Raw genomic sequence first — 18,697 nt, forward strand, 5'->3', positions numbered from 1 at the left:
GACGTCCAAACATCACTGTAAACCAACTGAAACGGAAAGGTAGAAACTGAAGTAGACATACTAAAGGGAAGACGCACGTGCTTGCCTAAGCAACAAGCCTCGCAAGTATGTTTATCGAGCTTATTACATGAGAAAGAGAAACTCCTAAGGATCTGACGCAAAATGGCAGGGTTGGGGTGGCCCAAGTGAGCGTGCCAAAGGTCGACGCCGGCGGAGAGAGCGACGGGTGTGGAAGTGGAGGCGCCGGCGTGCACGAGATAAAGATCATCAGGGCTATCACATCGGTGCAGCACCATCCGGGTACAGGCGTCCTTCACAGCAAAACCAACACCGTCAAACTCAACAGTAAGTGGATTCTCACGAGTAAGAAATTTAACGGAAACTAGGCTAGTGACTAAATCAGGAGAGACAAGAACATTAGACATGGTGATAGGCGTGGAACTGGAGGGAAAACTGGTGCGACCGACGTGGGTAATAGGTAAAGAGGAACCGTTACCAACGGTGATGCGAGCGGGTGTGTGAACGGGAGTGACAGAGGAAAGGTTACCGGGATGAGCTCGCATGTGCGCGGTAGCACCCGAGTCCATGTACCAGTCACCTCCACCACCATAGTTGGTCGGTGATGGCGCCGAGTGGAGGGCGGCGAGGAGGGCCGAGTCCCATGGTGCAGGTGCCGGGGGCTGCAACAGGCCTCCGTAAGGTGGCGCCTGGGTGGGCACGCCGTAACCACCGAGGGGTGGCGGCGCGAGCAGGGCTCCGTAGGGCTGGTAGGGGGCGGCGAGGAGCGCCTCGTGACCCGCGGGACGAGGGCCAAGGAGGCCCGGAGCAGGAGGCCGCGGGACGGGCATGTGGTAGGCGTGGATGACGCCCGTCCACGGGTTCTCCCCGGCGGTCCACGGAGGAGGCGGTAGCTGGAAGTGTGGCGCTCCACCTGTACCCGGCGCCTGTTGCTGCGACGGCTGCTCCTGGAGGCGGCCCCCACCTCCCCGCCGGTTGAGGCGGCCCCCGCCACCTTGCGGCTGCTGGGGAGGCGCGAGCGGAGCGGGCGGCAGCGGGTAGTAGCCGACGGGTGCGGGCGGCGCAGACTGTCGGGGGGCGACCGGAGGGGGAGGGCCGCTGCGGGTGGTGCCGGCGGCGAGAGCGGTGTGCAGAACCTGCTGCTTCAGCTTCGTCATCCGGCGCTCCTCAAGCTTGAGGTATGCGATGACGCGCTGGAAAGTGGGTTGCGGCATCAAGGTGAGGTTGGATGTTCCGTTGTCGAAGTCCTCATTAAGACCGGCGGTGAGGGTGCTCAGCATGAGGCCGTCAGAGACCTTGGTGCCGATGTCGCGAAGCTCGTCGGCGAGCATCTTGAGCCTCATGCAGTAGTCTTCGACGGTGGCGTTGTCCTCGTGACAGCCGAAAGACTCCTGCTGCAAGAAAACAAGGCGCTGGAGTTTGTTGTCGGTGAAGAGCGCATTGATCTTGGCCCACACGGTGCAGGCAGCGTCGTCCTCGGCGACAACCGTGTGGAAGATGTCCTTCGAGACTGTATGGTAGAACCAACGGATGACCGTGGCCTCAATGGCGGACCACTCCGGGTCGCCGCGCATATACGCGGTGTCCACAGAACCGTCGATGTGCTCAGTGAGGTAGTACTCGCGGAAGACAAGGTTGAAGTAGGTCTTCCACGCGTAATAGGACGTGTTGGAGCTGTCGAGACGGATGGGGACCAGGGCTTCAATGTTGAGGTCACGGATGGCGGCGGCGGAGGGTTCGGGACCAGCAAACGGGTTGGAGGAGTGGGTGGTGGAGGAACCGGTGGAGTGGGGTGACGACATGGCGGCGGTGTGTGGGGAAGCGGCTAGGGTTTAGGGTTGGAGAGGAAGTCGGGGGAGTAGCGAGGCGCTGCTGCAGCGGGGAACCGGTGCGGCGCGAGCGTGGCGTGCGATCGGGCAGGCGGGCGGGCGGGCGGGGCGCGAGCGTGGCGCGCGATCGGGCAGGCGGGCGGGAGGGTGCGGCTCTAGCGAGGCGCGCGATCGGGCAGGCGGGCAGGCGGGCGGGCGGTCGTGACTGCAGAGAAGGCGCGTGCGTGAGGGAGGGCGGAAGCGATACGGCGGCGGCGGCGCGGGGAAGGAGGAGGAGGGGCTCGGCGGCGGCGGTGATTAGATGAGGAGGTGGGGCGCGGCGGCGGCGGCGGCGCGGGGAGGCGCGACGACAGCGGCGGTGGCGGCTACCCTAGGGTTGGAACGAAAGAACTGATATCATCTAGAGAGATGAATTGTAATGCGATGATTTCATTAGGGGTGTTGGTGCACGTATATATAATACATTGGAAGGCCTCTACCTCAACTATACAAGACTATGAGGTGGGCCACAACTATAATACACGTGCAACACAAATACATATTCAACAACTAAGATGCACTCGGCCAGAAATCAAGATCATCAACAAAATTGGTAGAATTATGTGGAAATGAACCCTTAAGGCTCTCGGTGGATACTAGGCCAAGGCAGGTCACAGTGAGCTTTGACTTTTGAGCCGACCGACTTAGCTTAGAAGATTTCAGATCTCAAGCATGAGCACCTGGGGAAGCATATTCATATCAGGATTTGACTTGTGAGACTTTGATTTAGTCTCGTGCATTTGTTAGTACTAGTAGTATATATATATAGTATACTACTGTCCGATCACACGCACAAGCTACTGTCTGCCCGATCACACGCACAAGCTACTGTCTGTTTCCTCCACCGCCTCTTCAGTTCATCCATGGGTTGTTTCCCTCTAACTGCCCACGCAAGTCTCCAGCTGCAGTAGCATATTACGTATTGAAGTATGTCCTGGCCCCCAAGGCACCGGCGCCGACTGGAGTGGAGAATCTTATTATTGCCGATTTTCTTATGAGTTGCCGACTTGATCTGTTGTATACCTGTAGTCGAGGACTATCTGGTTAAATCTTGTTTGTTACTTGTCGTTGTTCATAAGAAAGATGAACTGCTTACGTTGCTGGTCCGGCAATCTGGGTCAACGCTCGCCATTAACCCAGCTTGCTGGCTAACCATAGTATATAGGGATTGCTGGCTAACCATATATACTCCCTTCGTTTCATAATATAAGTCTTTTTAGAGATTACACTAAAGGACTACATACGGATGTATATAGACATATTTTAGAGGATAAAGTCATTCATTTTGCTCTGTATGTAGTCCCTTAATGAAATCGCTTAAAAGACTTATATTTAGGAACGGAGCGAGTAGTATATAAGGATGCCCTTGAGGCCCTCGAGCACAGCCGCCAGCAGTAGCAGCTTACGTACGTAGTCTTTCCATCGATTACCTTGAGAGCTGTTGGCCGTAGCAATGGCGGTGCGTGCTGGTGTGCTCTGGGTGGGCATTCTCTGCTTGCTGGCCATCTTGGCGTCGGCGCAATACCCGTCCTCCCCAAGCTCCCCGGGCTCCTACCCGTCTCCGGGCTCCCCGGACGGCAACGAGGGGGAGGGGGATGCCGTCCCCCCAAGGAACGTCACGTGCAAGGACACCGACGGGAAGCGGCCGGGGTGCACGAGCACCTGCCCCGACCGCTGCCCCCAGCAATGCATCGTCCTCTGCCCCGACTGCAAAACATTCTGCCGTAAGTATTCTTTTAGTTTTACTGATTTGTTTTTGGGCTTGTGATGAAATACTCCGTATAACACAACGCTCAAAATAGACGACGAGGTAAGGCCAGCGAAGCCCGTGCCACCACCGGCTATGTTCGTGTTCGGAGACGGGGCTTTGGACGTGGGCAACAACGCATACTTGCCCAAGACTGAAACGGAGGAGGGGTACCCCCCTCAGGTCTCCAAATCCAGCAGCGGCAGGTTCAGCAACGGGGCCAACTTGGCTGACACCGTCGGTACGAGCGTGACAAACGCCTCATCCTATGCAATGCATAGTCTCTACTCACCAATCGTCCATGCTTAATTTTTGGTTGGTTTCATGGTCTCCAGCGACATCTATGGGCTTCCAGCAGAGCCCTCCGGCTTACATGTCGCTCAAGGGTGGGCTCAACATGTGGGGAGCCAACTACGCCTCAGCGGGTGCCGGTATTAAAATCTCCACTGTAAGGCATTGCCCTTAATTTGCGCTCGAGTGAAATAACTAAGATTTGAAATAGTGTGTTGCTAGATCTGACTATCTGATCGAGTCGACATATTTCTCAATCAGTTGACATTATCCTAGGATTTGTTTTCTTTTTTAAATCTTCAAAATGAGAAAAGATCCACACAATGACAACATGGATTAGATGGTTTAGTAGTTGACTCAAATGGCAACCCTGTTTGAAATAAGACATGAAATGGGGGATTCATGCATGCACGCAGAACGGAGAGTGGTCTATCTCGTTGCCGAAGCAGCTGGAGAAATTTAAGGTGACCAGAGCCCAGATGGAGGACAAGCTGGGCGGCGACGCAAAGATGCGTGAGCTCCTTTCGAAGTCCGTCTTCCTCATTAGCATCGGTGGCCAGGACCTGGATCCAAGATGGAACGTCGAGTCCGGATATCCACGGGCGCAGACCGAGCTCCAGTAGCTCACGGCCCTGTACGGGGAGATCATCACGTCCCTCTATGACATGGGCGCCAGAAAGCTGGCAATCGTCAACGTCGGCCTCATCGGTTGCATGCCACCTCCCTACAGGTATGAGTGTGACCAGAGCCTGAACGACAATGCCACCTCGTTCGATGCGGCCCTGAAGCCTCTAATGGCTGGCCTCGCATCCAAGATGTCGGGCCTGTCCTACTCCATCGGCGACTTCTACGGCTTCACCACCGCCGTCTTTGCGAACCCATCAAATTATGGTATGTGGCACAATAAACCAACCACTCATACGCTTTCTTCTATGGAAAATTAACCAACGACCAATGCCCTATTTACCATAGGACACCCCAATGTGGGAGCCCATGTGTCCAATATATTTTCATTTAATTGTGGTTTTTTGATTGTTTAATTGTTTTGTTGTATGAGGTACAGGGCTGGTGAATACCCGGGACTCCTGCAGCGAATGGGGCTACCCGGACTGGACGTACTGCTACAACCCAGACGCTTACTGGTTCTGGGACCCGGAGTTCATGACAGATAGGGCCGCCAAGTTGACAGCCGCTGCGTTTTACTACGGTCCACCCCAATTTACATTTCCAATTACCTTTAAGGCTCTGCTGGAGAAAAAATAATTTCCTCTTGTCGTATTTTAGTAGTAGTATGTACTGTATTTGTTTCCACCGCACATGGGCTATGGGAGCAACAGAAATATGCAATAAGTATGCCATGCATGAAGAATAAAATAGGTTATTCCGACCTTTCTATCTATATAGGAGTATTATATTATTAAAGATTACTCCTAGAGTACTAATCTTCTTTGTGCTAGTATCTACAGCCCAAGTTGACCAAGAAAATTATCTTGATGACCATGAATGCACGGTTAACCGTAGCATAGATTTTTCGAACCACGGGAGCAAAGGTTGAGCATGACTAGCAGTATTTTCACCTGAGTCATCACATGGAAATAGCTTACTACTATCACCCCTCTATGAGATAACGAGAATAACACATCGAGGACGAATTTCGTAGAACCAAAATTTTGGTTAAGTTCTTGGCTTGAATTAAGATATCTAATGTAGACTCATATCACAATATGAAATACATTTTTGATTATTTTTTGTAATTCCTTATTTTCCATCTGTTTTTGCCAGTTCATAGACGCAAAAGAATAGTAATACCATCATATGATCTTTTTGCCCGAAAAATAAATATCAACAACAATATAATAATAGCATTATCATATCATCACATATCACATGACTAACTTCCAAACAGTCAGAAAATAAATAAAGCTCCAAACACCCCTTTCACTTCCTTAATTGCTAATCACACATCTAATTCTCCCTTTTCATGATTGCGAATCACAAATGTGTTGATTTATGATTCCATGCATGCATTCAAACTACAAGACAGAATAGATGATGTTAGCAAAAACTTCTTCCTATTTTAAACACTAGTGGAAAACGGGCCTTTGGTCTGGACCCTTTAGTCCCGGCCTCCCTCTGGGCCGGGACTAAAGGCTCGACCACGTCGCCCCAAATCGCAATGCCGCCCACGAGGCTTTGGTCCCAGCCCGTAAGGAGCCTTTAGTCCCGGTTTGTGTCTCAAACCGGGACTAAAGGGCTACACGGTGTGCAGCCCGCATGTGCGCCACCTTTAGTCCCGGTTTGTGTCTCAAACCGGGACTAAAGTCCTCTGCCTATATATAGCACAGCCCCCCTCTCCCATCTTCCTTGCATTTTTCTTGGATGGAAGAGTGTGGGTGTGTGCTAGCTCTTCATTGTTTTTGATGCACTAGAGGTGTTTGTTGAAATATGTATTAGATCGATGCCGCTTCAGTTCACCGAACACAACTACGATATGAGATGCCCAAGCCACGCTTAAACCTCTTCCTCTTTATTTCTACTTATTCTAAAAGGTTAGCAACTATATTTCCTCGTTTAGACCGTGCGGTACTAATTTTTAGGATCGTGATTGTATTTGATATACTGTCGTATAACGCAGATGAGCCATCCATGGATGTACGGTGATCGACGCACAGCCGCTTACAGAGAAGGCGTGCATTCTTTTCGAGATGCAGCCGATGCGAACAAGCATGGTGGTGGCTATATGTTTTGTCCATGTGTTGAATGTCGGAATGAGAAGGATTACACTTCCTCAAGAGTCATTCAGAGCCACCTGCTTCGGTCTGGTTTTATGTCGGGCTATAATATTTGGACCAAGCACGGAGAAAGAGGGGTTATGATGGAAGATGACGATGAAGAAGAAGAGAACAATGATGACAACTACCGATCTATGTTCCCTGAGTATGCTGATACCGCAATGGAAGACAATGAAGAAGAAGATCAGGATGAAGAGCGGGAACCAGATGAGCCCGCTGATGATCTTGGCCGGGTCATTTCTGATGCACGACGAGGTTGCGACATAGAAAAGGAGAGGTTGCAGTTCGAGCAGATGTTACAAGACCACAACAAATTGTTGTACCCAACTTGTGAAGATGGCCAGAAGAAGCTGGGTAGCACACTGGAATTGCTGAAGTGGAAGGCAGAGACCGGCGTGACTGACTCGTCATTCGAAAAGTTGCTGGTACTGATGAAGAAGATGCTTCCAAGAAAGAACGAATTGCCCGTCAGCACGTAAGAAGCAAAGAAGCTTGTCTGCCCTCTAGGATTAGACGTGCAGAAGATACATGCATGCCCTAATGGCTGCATCCTCTACCGCGGTGAGAAGTACGAGAATATGGATAAATGCCCGGTATGCACTGCATTGCGGTATAAGATCAGAAAAGATGACCCTGGTGATATTGAGGGCGAGCCACCCAGGAAGAGGGTTCCTGCCAAGGTGATGTGGTATGCTCCTATAATACCACGGTTGAAACGTCTGTTCATAAATAAAGATCATGTGAAGTTGTCGCGATGGCACATGAAAGATCGTATGAAATACGATAAGTTGAGGCACACCGCTGATGGTCGGCAGTGGAGAAAAATCGAGAGAGAGTTCCCGAGATTTGCAGCTAACGCAATGAACTTATGGTTAGGTCTGAGTACAGATGGCATGAATCCTTTTGAGGAGCAGAGTTGCAGTCACAGTACCTGGCCCGTTACTCTATGTATCTACAACCTACCTCCTTGGTTGTGCATGAAGCGGAAGTTCATTATGATGCCAGTGCTTATCCAAGGTCCAAAGCAACCCGGCAACGATATTGATGTGTACCTAAGGCCATTAGTTGATGAACTTTTACAGTTGTGGGCCGAACCAGGTGTACGTGTGTGGGACGAGCACAAACAAGAGGAATTTGACCTTCGAGCGTTGCTTTTCGTAACCATCAATGATTGGCCTGCTCTTAGTAACATTTCAGGACAGTCAAACAAGGGATACAATGCATGCACACACTCTTTGGATCAGACAGAAAGTATATATCTGGACAAATGTAGGAAGAATGTGTACCCGTACAATCGTCGTTTTCTTCCGCCCAAGCATCCCTTAAAGAAAAAAGGCAAGCATTTCAATGGCAAGGCAGAACCCCGGGGGAAGCCTGTCATCCGTACTGTTGCTGAAGTATTTGATATGGTCAAAGATTTAAAAGTAATCTTTGGAAAGGGTCCTGGCAGGCAACCTGTTTCTAACGGCCCTGATAAGCGCGTATCCATGTGGAAGAAGAAATCTATATTTTGGGAGCTACCCTACTGGGAAGTCCATGAGGTCCCAGTAGGTGCCTCTACATCAGTGGAGATTGCTTCACCATCTACCTGCTCTTAGTGGTTTGCACATCGAACATTGCAGTGATTTGACAAGCTCACCAGAGATCACTTGGGCCCTCAAGTCCCTCAAGTCATTGACACTGGAGATGTCAGCCCAATCAAAATTGTCAGAATGGGTAGGCGAGTTGACATATCTTCAGCAACTGGTGATAACACGATACCCGAAGCTAGAAGAATTGCCCGATAACATGAGGCAACTCGAACAACTACAATCATTAACGCTGGATACCTGTCAAAGCATGATACAGCTACCACTGTGGTTGCGAGAACTTACCTCTCTCAAAGAACTTGTAATTTCAAACTGCTCTGCTATCACAACTTTGCCAAATAGCATAAACCAGCTCACCAATCTCCAAGAATTAAAAATTCCCGCCTGCCTTAACTTAAAGCCGTGGTTAGAAGCGGAAGAGAACAGGACAAAGCTTGCTCACAAAGTACAAAAGGTATGTGCCCTGCCAAATATACATGTTATATAGGCATTCCTATTAATTTTGTACTTTCAACATGTTCTGCCATTGGTAGTAGTACCACATCTTTTTCTGCTCTTTACTTCGTTGATGAGTTTGTTTTCACGAAACATCTAGATTGTGTATGTCCTTTGCCTCGTAATTCCTTCTTTTTTACCCAAATGATCATATTGACTTTTCCTTTATTTTATCTTTTGGCAGCCTGTCTGTTGTTCTGCCTCGAGCAGGGAAGCCATTCCCGCTAGCCCACGAAGATAAACACTGATGCTGGTGTAAAGAACGCGGAGGCGTGAGTCAAGATTTAGGCCGCTCAATTGAGTCAGTTGAGGCCACACCCATCTGAACCAAAAATCCATAGTAATTATTAGCACGCAGTTCCGATGTACTCTGGTATGTGCCCTGAATTATAAAATCTCGAGCCCATTCCAAGCACACAGTTAAGAGTTTTTTTTTGCAAGACACATATTTAGGAGTTCAAGGTGCTGGGATATTTGTATGATCGATTCGGCAGCAGATATCGTGCTACTTTGTTATCTGCTTCCCTTGACAACGAAAGTGTGATTTAATCTCTTATAAAGAATGCTTTTGGTTTGGTTATTAGGTTTGGAACCCTAGCCGCCAGCCCCCAACCCCTCCTCCTTCGACCTCTCCCTCCCTCGTCGCCACCCCGAGTCGTCGCTGGGTGAAGCCAGGCCGGCGTGGGCGGCGGCGAGGTCGCTCCTTCCCCTCTTCGCGAACCCCTTGGCCGATGCGGGACGACTGGTCAACGGAGGCGTCGGGCTATGGCGGGGCTCGGCATCGTAGATCCGAGCGCTCTGGATGGCGGCTGCCCGCCGAATCTGGGGGTTATTGTGGTGGCGCCGTGGCTGCCATGGTGGGGCGCGCCTGGCAAGGATCGTGGTCGACCGGCGACCCGATCTGGATCTAGTCTAGTTGGCGTGGGCTGCTGTTGGGTTCGGCTTTGGCCTCACGGCGGTTGCAGGTGGTTGGGTATTCCTTAGAGCAAGTACAATAGAGCTGAGTCAGCTGGCTATAAGGAATAAACTAATATATTTTTGTTTAGTTAGAGGAAAGAGAAGGTAAGCGGGCTCTTAGCTAAGAGCCAGCTCTAGCACGTGCTCCTAGGCATTTTATGAGTATAAAAGATGGGCCATATAATAAAAAATAGTACACATTTGCAATGAACTATTGTACATGTTGGCTATAAGATGGGCTATAGATGACATGGCAATGGCTTATAGCCAGCAGCTGGCTATACTATTGTACTTGCTCTTAGGCAGCGACGGTTCCAGCAACGACACTACCTCGGACGGCACAACTCTTGATGGTGAGGAGGTGATGGCGCTGCCACTTGGCTGCGGGCTGGCACGGCGGTTGGTGACGATGTACTCTCTCGGCCCAGGTCTAGGCCCTTTGGGGCCCGATCTGGGTCTGGGAGGGCCTGGATCTGCTTCGCGTGCGCCGGCTCCGGCGGAAGGAAGATTAGCTTGTGCGAGGGGTTGAGGAGACGACGGCGCGCCCACTGCAATGCGATAACGGGAGCTTCACGAGCTGTTAAGGGCTCGAGCGGGCCTAAGTGTCTGGTGTGCCCCTGCTGCGTCCGGATGGTGACCATCAAGGGTGGTGGAGGTTGTCCCCTCCCGTGTGGCTGCTGACTCTGCCGCTCCTCGTTCCCGGCTGCTCCTTCCCGTGTGGCTGCTGACTCTGCCGCTCCTCGTTCCCGGCTGCTCCTTCTCGGGCCCGTCAGTGCTGCTTCACCCTTCATGGTGAGACGGAGGTGGTGTCACCTAGATCGTAGTAGCGCATGTTGGTGGGGCGCACGTTAGGTGGAGCGCTACAAACCGGTCGGGGTGGGGGTTTAGGGTGGACGGGGAAATCCTTGTTGGCGTGCTTGGCACCGACTCGACGACGCCTGTGGACGCCATCATTCCTTCTTGAAGGGCGTCGGGTATCCCACTCACCCACGCCCCTCCGCGTACGGGAGAACCCTAGGATCAATCCGGACAACAACACCGTCATCGTCGCATTCCTTCCTGAAGGTGTTGCTTGTTATGCGGTGGTCCGAAGTGCTAGGAGCGTGGTGGATTTCTTCGAAGGACGCAACAGTTTGGGATCAGCCTCGTTTTTGTCGAGCCGTCTCTATTGTCATTCTTTTCTTTTAATTTCTCTTTTATTTCTTTTGATTATTCTTGTGTTGCTTGTTCTCAGCATTGGGATCTTTGATGTATTGGATGGTTGGTATATCTATATAGTGGTTCAAGATGTGTGTGTTGATCGATGTATCATAACTTCAGTCTGTTGAGCACGGTCCTCTAAAGGCTCCTTTGATACAAAGGAATTTCATTGGATTTTTGAAGGATTTGGATCCTTAGGATTTTTTTCCTACGATGGTCGTTTGATTCGTAGGATTGAAATCCTTTGGATTTTTTCATAGGATTCATTTGTACTACATTTTAGAGGAAAATTTCCATCCACTCAAACCTCTTTGTAGAATTACTTTGTATTTCCTGTGCTATCAAACACACTTCCAAATCCTATAGTGTAGAAAACGACATGCCACCCTATTTCTACGTTTTTCCTATTCCTGCATTTTGAAAATCCTACGAATCAAAGAGGCCCTAACTTTGTTTTAAGGGTACTACCTTAAAAAAACAGTTATTTTTAAGGATTTGAGGATTTGTACTACTAGTGATACTCTAACTTTGTTAGTCCATCTCAACTCACACGTAAAATAGTCACGTCGCCCATTCAGTCATTCCCCCAAGTAGAGAGAAAAAAGCAGCGCGTGACTCGTTACCCTCCAAATTAGGAACTCTCTGAAGTTTAGCCGCCAAGGATTCTTCGCTTTGCACCGGCCGCTCTATCTCGTCGCGCGCTCGACCAATGGCCTGGCCGCTCTTTCCCTCTTTCTTCCTCCCTTACAAGGAGAGACAAGATATATTCCTGAGCCGCATCAAAGTGAAACCCACCGCGCGTGATCAGCTTCAGGTCACCTGCGTCGACGCCGTAGCCTTGTTTTTTGACATTACCTACGGCAGGCAAAAGCGATAGGTTTCCATGCACACACACTACGCCGGGATCGACGGAAATGGTTAGCCAAAGAAAGGAAGCTACCTACGCTCCCCGTTGCACCGTCCATCGATCGATCGATCGCTTTAAATCAAAGTGCCCACCACGGCCGCGCTCATGTACTACTACTGCGCGCTGATGCCTTGCCTTCTTTCGGGGCCATCTCCATATAACCTATTAAAACGAAAGATGTTGCTGTTGCCTCCAATTGGGTTCAAAGTTGTTTCACTCGAGTCACTGCCACCGTGCAATGTCGTCCTGTCCTGCGTGCGTGGAGATATATTTTCCGTGTCCGCTTGGGTTGCTGCACGTGTTCCAGGTCGGCGCGCGGTTTTGTGTGCGCGGGCAATGCTCTAAGTTTGCTCATCTACATAGTTTATTTTTTTTCAAGGTGAATATATTAGTAACGTGAAGGTATCAATTACATGCAGACTCTACAAAAACACAATGTCGTGAAAACACTACGGATGCACATAGCTAAAAGACAAAAAATAATAATAATATTCTGATATAGCGACCGATTTCTTGTAGTGCAGCACGAACCATCACCTATACAACATCCGAAGTTTAAGTTCTTTAAAAATAACGCCTTCAAGAAAAAAACAGTGCAGAAGCACCGTCATCGTCCCATACAAGATCTTAGGTTTTCACCCTGAAGAAGATCTGTGCTCTTAAAACAATACTTTCAAGAGGGTCACTATCAGGCACAACCACTTAAAGCCGGGCCTTCGGTTTTCACCTAAAAGCTAAGACTCTATACTCCGCCAGGGTTGCCACCCCCACTTGCCGATGTCACTGTTACGAGTCATGAATCACTGAGCAAAGTTCTCCTCATCACGAAGACTCGATCCACCATTACAAGGCCTCATATGTCAGCCAACATCCTCCACCACCGTCTTGACCATGAAAATTGAAATACTGACATGTTTCACAATGCCATCAGACACAACACTTCGCGTCATGCCCTCATGATGAAGCCATCCGAGCTCAAATAGGGGCGCACATGACCGAATCTCATCCAATCCAAATATCTACAGGCGTCAAGCAGCCACTGAAGATCTTCGACGGAGCCTTCTAAAACTTGTCAACGGCCAGATCGATGAGGGCCGATATCAAGCAGAATATCATTTTGGCGCTAGAAGAACCCCAGGACTTCCGACGAAGAGAAACAGATCTGGGTCAGGAACCCCGGATCCCTCGCCACCAGCTACCATGGCCCGCCCTAATGTTGCCCTCGCAGCCGTGGTGCCGTTGGGACCTGCTACAGCCGAGGGACATCCCTGAATCGCATCCACCGGAGGGCAGCAGGGTGCCGACACGGACCAGATCCTGGACAAGATGGAACCAGATCCGGCCACCGGAGGCGCAGCCGGGAAGGTTCCCGCCGGTGGTCCGTAGCAGGACTGAGGCCATACGTGCAGGACGAATCCCACCAGCGGTAACGCAGTCCGCTACTTGAGGGGAGACTAAGGATGCACCGGTCCGGTCCCAGGAGACCGGCGAGCATCCACCGACTCCGACCACCACCCAGGGGCTTTGCCCTCGCAGCATCGTCAGCGACAACAGGGGAAGGGGGTGTAGAGGGGGAGTTGCACGACGCGGGGGCCTTGAGGTCGTTCTGTTTCATCAACACAGCTTATGAACTCAAGGATGGAACATGCACCTAGTCATTTTTTTCCTGCGTTCATCGAGAACTGTGTGAATATCTTATGCGCTTGGGCCTCTTTGATTCGTAGGATTCTCAAAATGCAGGGATAGGAAAAACATAGAAATAGAGTGACATGTCCTTTTCTACACTACATGATTTGGAAGTGTGTTTGATAGCACAGGAAAAACAAAGAAATTCTATAAAGAGGTTTGAGTGCATGAAAATTTTCCTTCAAAATGTAGTACAAATGAATCCTATGAAAAATTTTCAAAGGATTTCAATCCTACGAATCAAACGACCATCATAGGAAAAAATCCTAAGGATCCAAATCCTTCAAAAATCCAATGAAATTCCTTTGTATCAAATGAGCCCTTATTGTTGATCAGCTAGTCTGATGGTCCGCGGAAAGAGAAGAATGGAAGTGCAAACTTCTCAAGAAAAGAACATGTGCCAACCAAAGATGGATGATATCCTTGTTGCTGCATCACAGACTAGAATTAATACACGTGAATGGGTCATGTGCCCAAGCTCTAGTGGGCCAATTTTCAAATGAAATGAGGCACTTGCACTTTTTAATTTACCCCCACAGGCTTCAGTTTGCAGCATTTCTTATGACTTTTATTTGGAATTTCTCCAAGATACTCCCTTTAAGCAAGTTTGATAGAGCTTCTCCCACTTATATAATTTCTCCAAAACGGCTTCCATGCATGACTCGGGCCACAACTCTTCATGGAAGTATCATCGTGCGGCAGGTGGTAGGTTTTGCATTGTGTGTGTGTCAATTTCACAACAAAGCGGGAAAGCTGAACAATTTCTCTTATCAATATATCTAGTCTTCCTCCGGCGATCACCCGTTGCCTATCTTCCCACGTGTGGTTACTCCCAAACTCTTGCGCAATGAAACGAGAACACAACGAGTTGCGGCTGTAGATAGGGTTAATAATAAAGCCAACTGCTGGTTATATAATGTTGTCATATCATCTATGGGTGTCGCGGGGGGAGGGGGGGGAGGTGATGCGGCCAACATCAGTGTGTTTTGGAGCATACACATTTCTCAACAAAGCGGGGAAGGTGAAAATTCGTCTTATGATATACCTACTCTTCCTTGGGCGATCACTCGCTCCTTGCATTCCCACGTGTGGTTGCTACTAAACTCTTGCACAATGAAACACGACGACAACAAGTTATGGTTGTAGTTAGGGTAACCGATGTGGCTTAAGAGCATTGTTAATAATACGACCAACTACTGGCTATATGAATATTCAATGCCCTAACCAATGTGCTAGCGCTCAGTTTTCAAATGAATCTGAATAGGGGACACTTTTTTTCCCAATAATTATCAGATCTATTATAAATATTCACCAAAAGTAAAAAAACCAAAAAGTTCAAAAACATAATTAAAATTACATCGAGGTACATGAACAACCGAACAACGATTGTCGTCGCCAGAACGAGCCGTCGACGCATCGCTGTCGCGGCTCCCATACCAGAGTCAGTCTGGCCTTGTCGATGATAGCCAAAAAGTCTTCGTGCACGTGTCCCTAAGGACCAGCACTCGGGAGCCGCAGTCGTCACCATTGAATCCTTGAATCGATCTGAACAGCCTAACAACAAATGTCGACATTGCATGTGCAGGACGAAAAACCTTAATCCTGCTACTCCGAGGAGCTCGCAGGAATTTACGCCGGAGCCCAAAAGACTGAATCGAAGAAGAAGTGTTGTCATTCGTCAGAGCGCCGTCCTTGCGAAAACCAAAACTGTACCTATCCAAGCCGAGGCACAAGAAATACCCTTCCTGCCATCGGTCATCGGCCGTCGGAATGATAGATGGACGGGAGGTGAATCCACGGGCTCACTAACAAAGATCAAAGGGAAGAAGGCTTTTCCCAGCCGCCCTGCGAGAGGGCAAAGAAAAAGCTGCGAGATATTCAGATATGGATAGCTATAATAGCATTAATTGGATATTAACAACATGAAGAAACCAAAGTGCCATTCAAATGTACAACTTTTATTTTCAGAAAAAAGGACCAAAATATTGCTTTGTCTCGTATTGGTACTCCGACACCACTTTGACCAATCGCAAAAAAAAAAAAAAAAAAAAAAAAAGACACCACTTTGACCAATTTCAACGCCCAGCTGTCCATCTCCAGACTGTAAATGAGCCTCGCGATTGGTGAACGAGGATGCGCCACACAAATCTCAACCGGACCTCCGCTCTTGGACGGTCCTGATCGAAGCGAGCAGCCTGCCAACGGCACCTTCCGAGAGCCGACACAAGAACAGCTTCCATATAAAGCGCGCGATTCGCATTCTCCTAGTGCTGTCAGTTCACTCCCGGCCTTGTCAGACTGCTCCACCACATTCGTATTCCGGCTCGCCGCTCCGATGGCGCTCCGGCACCTGCTCGCCGTGGCCGTCACCGTGCTTGCATTGGACATGGCCGCGGCGGGGGGAGGTTCCGCCGCGCTCGGGGTGAACTACGGCCAGGTAGCCGACAACTTGCCGTCGCCGCAGGCGGCGGCCGTGCTCCTCCGCGCGCTGAACGCCACCAAGGTCAAGCTCTACGACGCGGACGCGCGCGTGCTCAGCGCATTCGCCGGCTCCGGTGTGGACTTCACCGTGGGGCTCCCGGACAACATGGTCCCGCGCCTTGCCTCCGACCCATCCGCGGCCGCGACCTGGGTCCGCTCCAACATCCTCCCGCACCTCCCGGCGACGTCCATCACGGCCGTCACCGTCGGCAACGAGGTGCTGACGGGCTCCGACGCCACCATGCTCCGCTCCCTCCTCCCGGCCATGCAGTCGCTCCACGCGGCGCTGGCCGCGTGCAACCTCACCTCCCGCATCGCGGTCACCACCGCGCACTCCCTCGCCGTGCTCTCCTCCTCCTTCCCGCCCTCCTCGGCCGCGTTCCGGCACGACCTCCTCCCCTACATCACGCCGCTCCTCGCCTTCCTCGCCAAGACCGGCTCGCCGTTCCTCGTGAACGCGTACCCCTACTTCGCGTACAAGGCCGACCCGGGCACGGTGGACCTGGACTACGTGCTGTTCGAGCCGAGCGCGGCCGCCGTCGCGGACTCCGCCACGGGGCTGCGGTACGGCAACATGCTGCACGCGCAGGTGGACGCCGTGCGCGCCGCGATCTGCGCCGCCGACTACGGGCGGGCGGTGGAGATCCGGGTGTCGGAGACCGGGTGGCCGTCGCAGGGGGACGGCGACGAGGCCGGCGCCACGCCGCAGAACGCGGCCAGGTACAACGGGAACCTGATGCGGCTGGTGGCGCAGGGGAAGGGCACGCCGGCGGCGCCCGGGGAGCCGCTGCAGGTGTACGTGTTCGCGCTCTTCAACGAGGACCAGAAGCCCGGGCCGGCCTCCGAGCGGCACTACGGGCTGTTCAAGCCGGACGGCACGCCGGCGTACGACGTCGGCGTCAAGGCGCCCACGATCAAAGGCTTGAAGGGGAGCGGCAATGGGGATGGCAACGGCACCGGTAGTGGCGTCGGGATGGTGGTGGGCGAAGGGCCCGCCGGGGCGGACGGGTTCGCCGTCGGCCCGGGCGGACTCTACACCATTTCTGATGCGACGCACAAGGTACGTGATTACACGTCGTAATGCATTAACTTTACAAACTGAATTTGATACATAAAAAAGCAGAGTGTAATTCTGATAATGTTAGCTTTTCTTTCAGAATGTAATGCACTCAATAACAAAGAAGCCACTACTATTGTCTGATACTTTGATTAGTAGTATGTGAAATTAGCAATATGTACATTTTGATTACTTGACTTCACAAAATAAGATGTCATGCAAAATTTATTTATACAGATAGATAGATTTAGTCATCTCAGTGTGCAACCAATCATGCTGGGCACCAAAGTAAAGTTGCATGCAGTGTGCTAGCTAGGCCAGCATACCAGAGCAGTGCAGTTGATGCTAGCCCTCCTTTACAAGCAATGCTTTTGTTTTTCCACTTTGGAATCATGTAGCCATATCTAACTTTACTCCATGTTGATGCCCCTGCTTTCGTTACATATATATAGGTGAGGAGGTGGCGGTGGACGGAAAGCTTGGCGGCCATGGCCGCCGTTCTGGCCATGGTGTCGTGGTCATGACTGTGTCGAGACCAAGACGTATGTATGTAGAGAGAGAGAGAGAGACATGTTGCAGATTGCGCGCAGGCTATATATCGATTCATTGATTTTATTTTATTTTCCTTTACTTGTCCGGCCGCCAGCCAGTACGTATGATCGGCCTTTCCGTGTTGTAGCTGTGTAGAGATAAAAAGTTAAAAACACTGATATATATACCACGTGGTTGATGCCACTGCTCTACTGATCGGATTCATGTCCGGTCTATTCTAGCATATGATAGATCTGCCTCATAAGACTCAGAATGAATTTGCCACACTTAAAAGAAATTATATACCTATCTTTATTCACGATTCAACCAGCCTTAGAACATTTACAGCCGGACATCCCAACCCCCCCTCAAACGTCTCGACAGGTCGTCCGGTCACTGATCAATCACGAAATTTTGACTCTCAACCGGGTCTCAGACACTCGGGCTGACCGACATCTATCATATTCAGTCCAAATATGGGGCAGATATGGGGGCGCCCAGGTACGTCAGCCACGTCGGTCGAATGATGGGGGCACCACACGAACTCAGCCAGAAACGTGACGGTCCGACGAACGTCACCTCTGTGGCCACGGTGTGAACGCCGCTTGGCGCCACTCCGGCTCACTGCCCGAGGCCCAATCCAGCTAATTAAGCCGGTCAGCGTCCCCTGGTGGTAGCACATCCACCTCCTCCCTCTCTCCGCGTCGTCACCCGAGCCCGTCTGCCTCCTCTTTCACGCTCTGTGACGCTCTTCGACAACGCCATGCCCCTTCCTCCCGCTACCGCTAATTGCTAACACGTGAGAATCGGGTGCAGCTCCTTGAGCAGGTTCAGGCAAGGAGCGAAGCCCGGATCACCGCAGGGCTACCTCCAGATCTAGTGGATCCCAATGAGGAGGAAAGGAGGAGCCGGAGCGGGAAGAGGACGTGGGGACGTTGGTGTGACAGCCCGAAACCAACGTTCCAGAAGATTTTCCTTTTATTCCGTTGCCATCGTTCGATTTGATTGTTTGTCGCACTCATCATTGCATCATTCGCATTATCTGCATTGCATCTGCACTCCGTTGCCGTGAGTTTTC

At 50.8% G+C, this 18,697-nt stretch overlaps 2 protein-coding genes across 2 annotated transcripts; both read left to right on the top strand.

Moving 5' to 3' along the window:
* Positions 1 to 3,283: 3,283 nt before the first annotated feature.
* LOC123412086 (GDSL esterase/lipase At1g29670-like) lies at positions 3,284 to 5,603 on the top strand. Its single transcript, XM_045105035.1, has 5 exons — positions 3,284 to 3,610; positions 3,689 to 3,874; positions 3,969 to 4,081; positions 4,341 to 4,815; positions 4,988 to 5,603. The coding sequence occupies exons 1-4, from the start codon at positions 3,340 to 3,342 to the stop codon at positions 4,545 to 4,547; spliced, it is 777 nt and encodes a 258-aa protein (XP_044960970.1). The 5' UTR covers positions 3,284 to 3,339; the 3' UTR covers positions 4,548 to 4,815; positions 4,988 to 5,603.
* Positions 5,604 to 15,593: 9,990 nt separating this feature from the next.
* LOC123410904 (glucan endo-1,3-beta-glucosidase 11-like) lies at positions 15,594 to 17,870 on the top strand. Its single transcript, XM_045103830.1, has 2 exons — positions 15,594 to 17,091; positions 17,541 to 17,870. The coding sequence occupies exons 1-2, from the start codon at positions 15,658 to 15,660 to the stop codon at positions 17,610 to 17,612; spliced, it is 1,506 nt and encodes a 501-aa protein (XP_044959765.1). The 5' UTR covers positions 15,594 to 15,657; the 3' UTR covers positions 17,613 to 17,870.
* Positions 17,871 to 18,697: the final 827 nt, after the last annotated feature.

The sequence above is a fragment of the Hordeum vulgare genome, chromosome 7H (assembly GCF_904849725.1).
Source record: "Hordeum vulgare subsp. vulgare chromosome 7H, MorexV3_pseudomolecules_assembly, whole genome shotgun sequence".
Classification (NCBI taxonomy): domain Eukaryota; kingdom Viridiplantae; phylum Streptophyta; class Magnoliopsida; order Poales; family Poaceae; genus Hordeum; species Hordeum vulgare.

Excerpts from the sequence above, each read along its gene's own strand:
- LOC123410904 (XM_045103830.1), top strand. The coding sequence starts at position 15,658 with ATGAGCCTCGCGATTGGTGAACGAGGATGCGCCACACAAATCTCAACC. Across the intron at positions 17,092-17,540 it reads TTTCTGATGCGACGCACAAG|GTGAGGAGGTGGCGGTGGAC; the intron begins GTACGTGATTAC and ends ACATATATATAG.
- LOC123412086 (XM_045105035.1), top strand. The coding sequence starts at position 3,340 with ATGGCGGTGCGTGCTGGTGTGCTCTGGGTGGGCATTCTCTGCTTGCTG. Across the intron at positions 3,611-3,688 it reads CGACTGCAAAACATTCTGCC|ACGACGAGGTAAGGCCAGCG; the intron begins GTAAGTATTCTT and ends CGCTCAAAATAG. Across the intron at positions 3,875-3,968 it reads CAACTTGGCTGACACCGTCG|CGACATCTATGGGCTTCCAG; the intron begins GTACGAGCGTGA and ends CATGGTCTCCAG.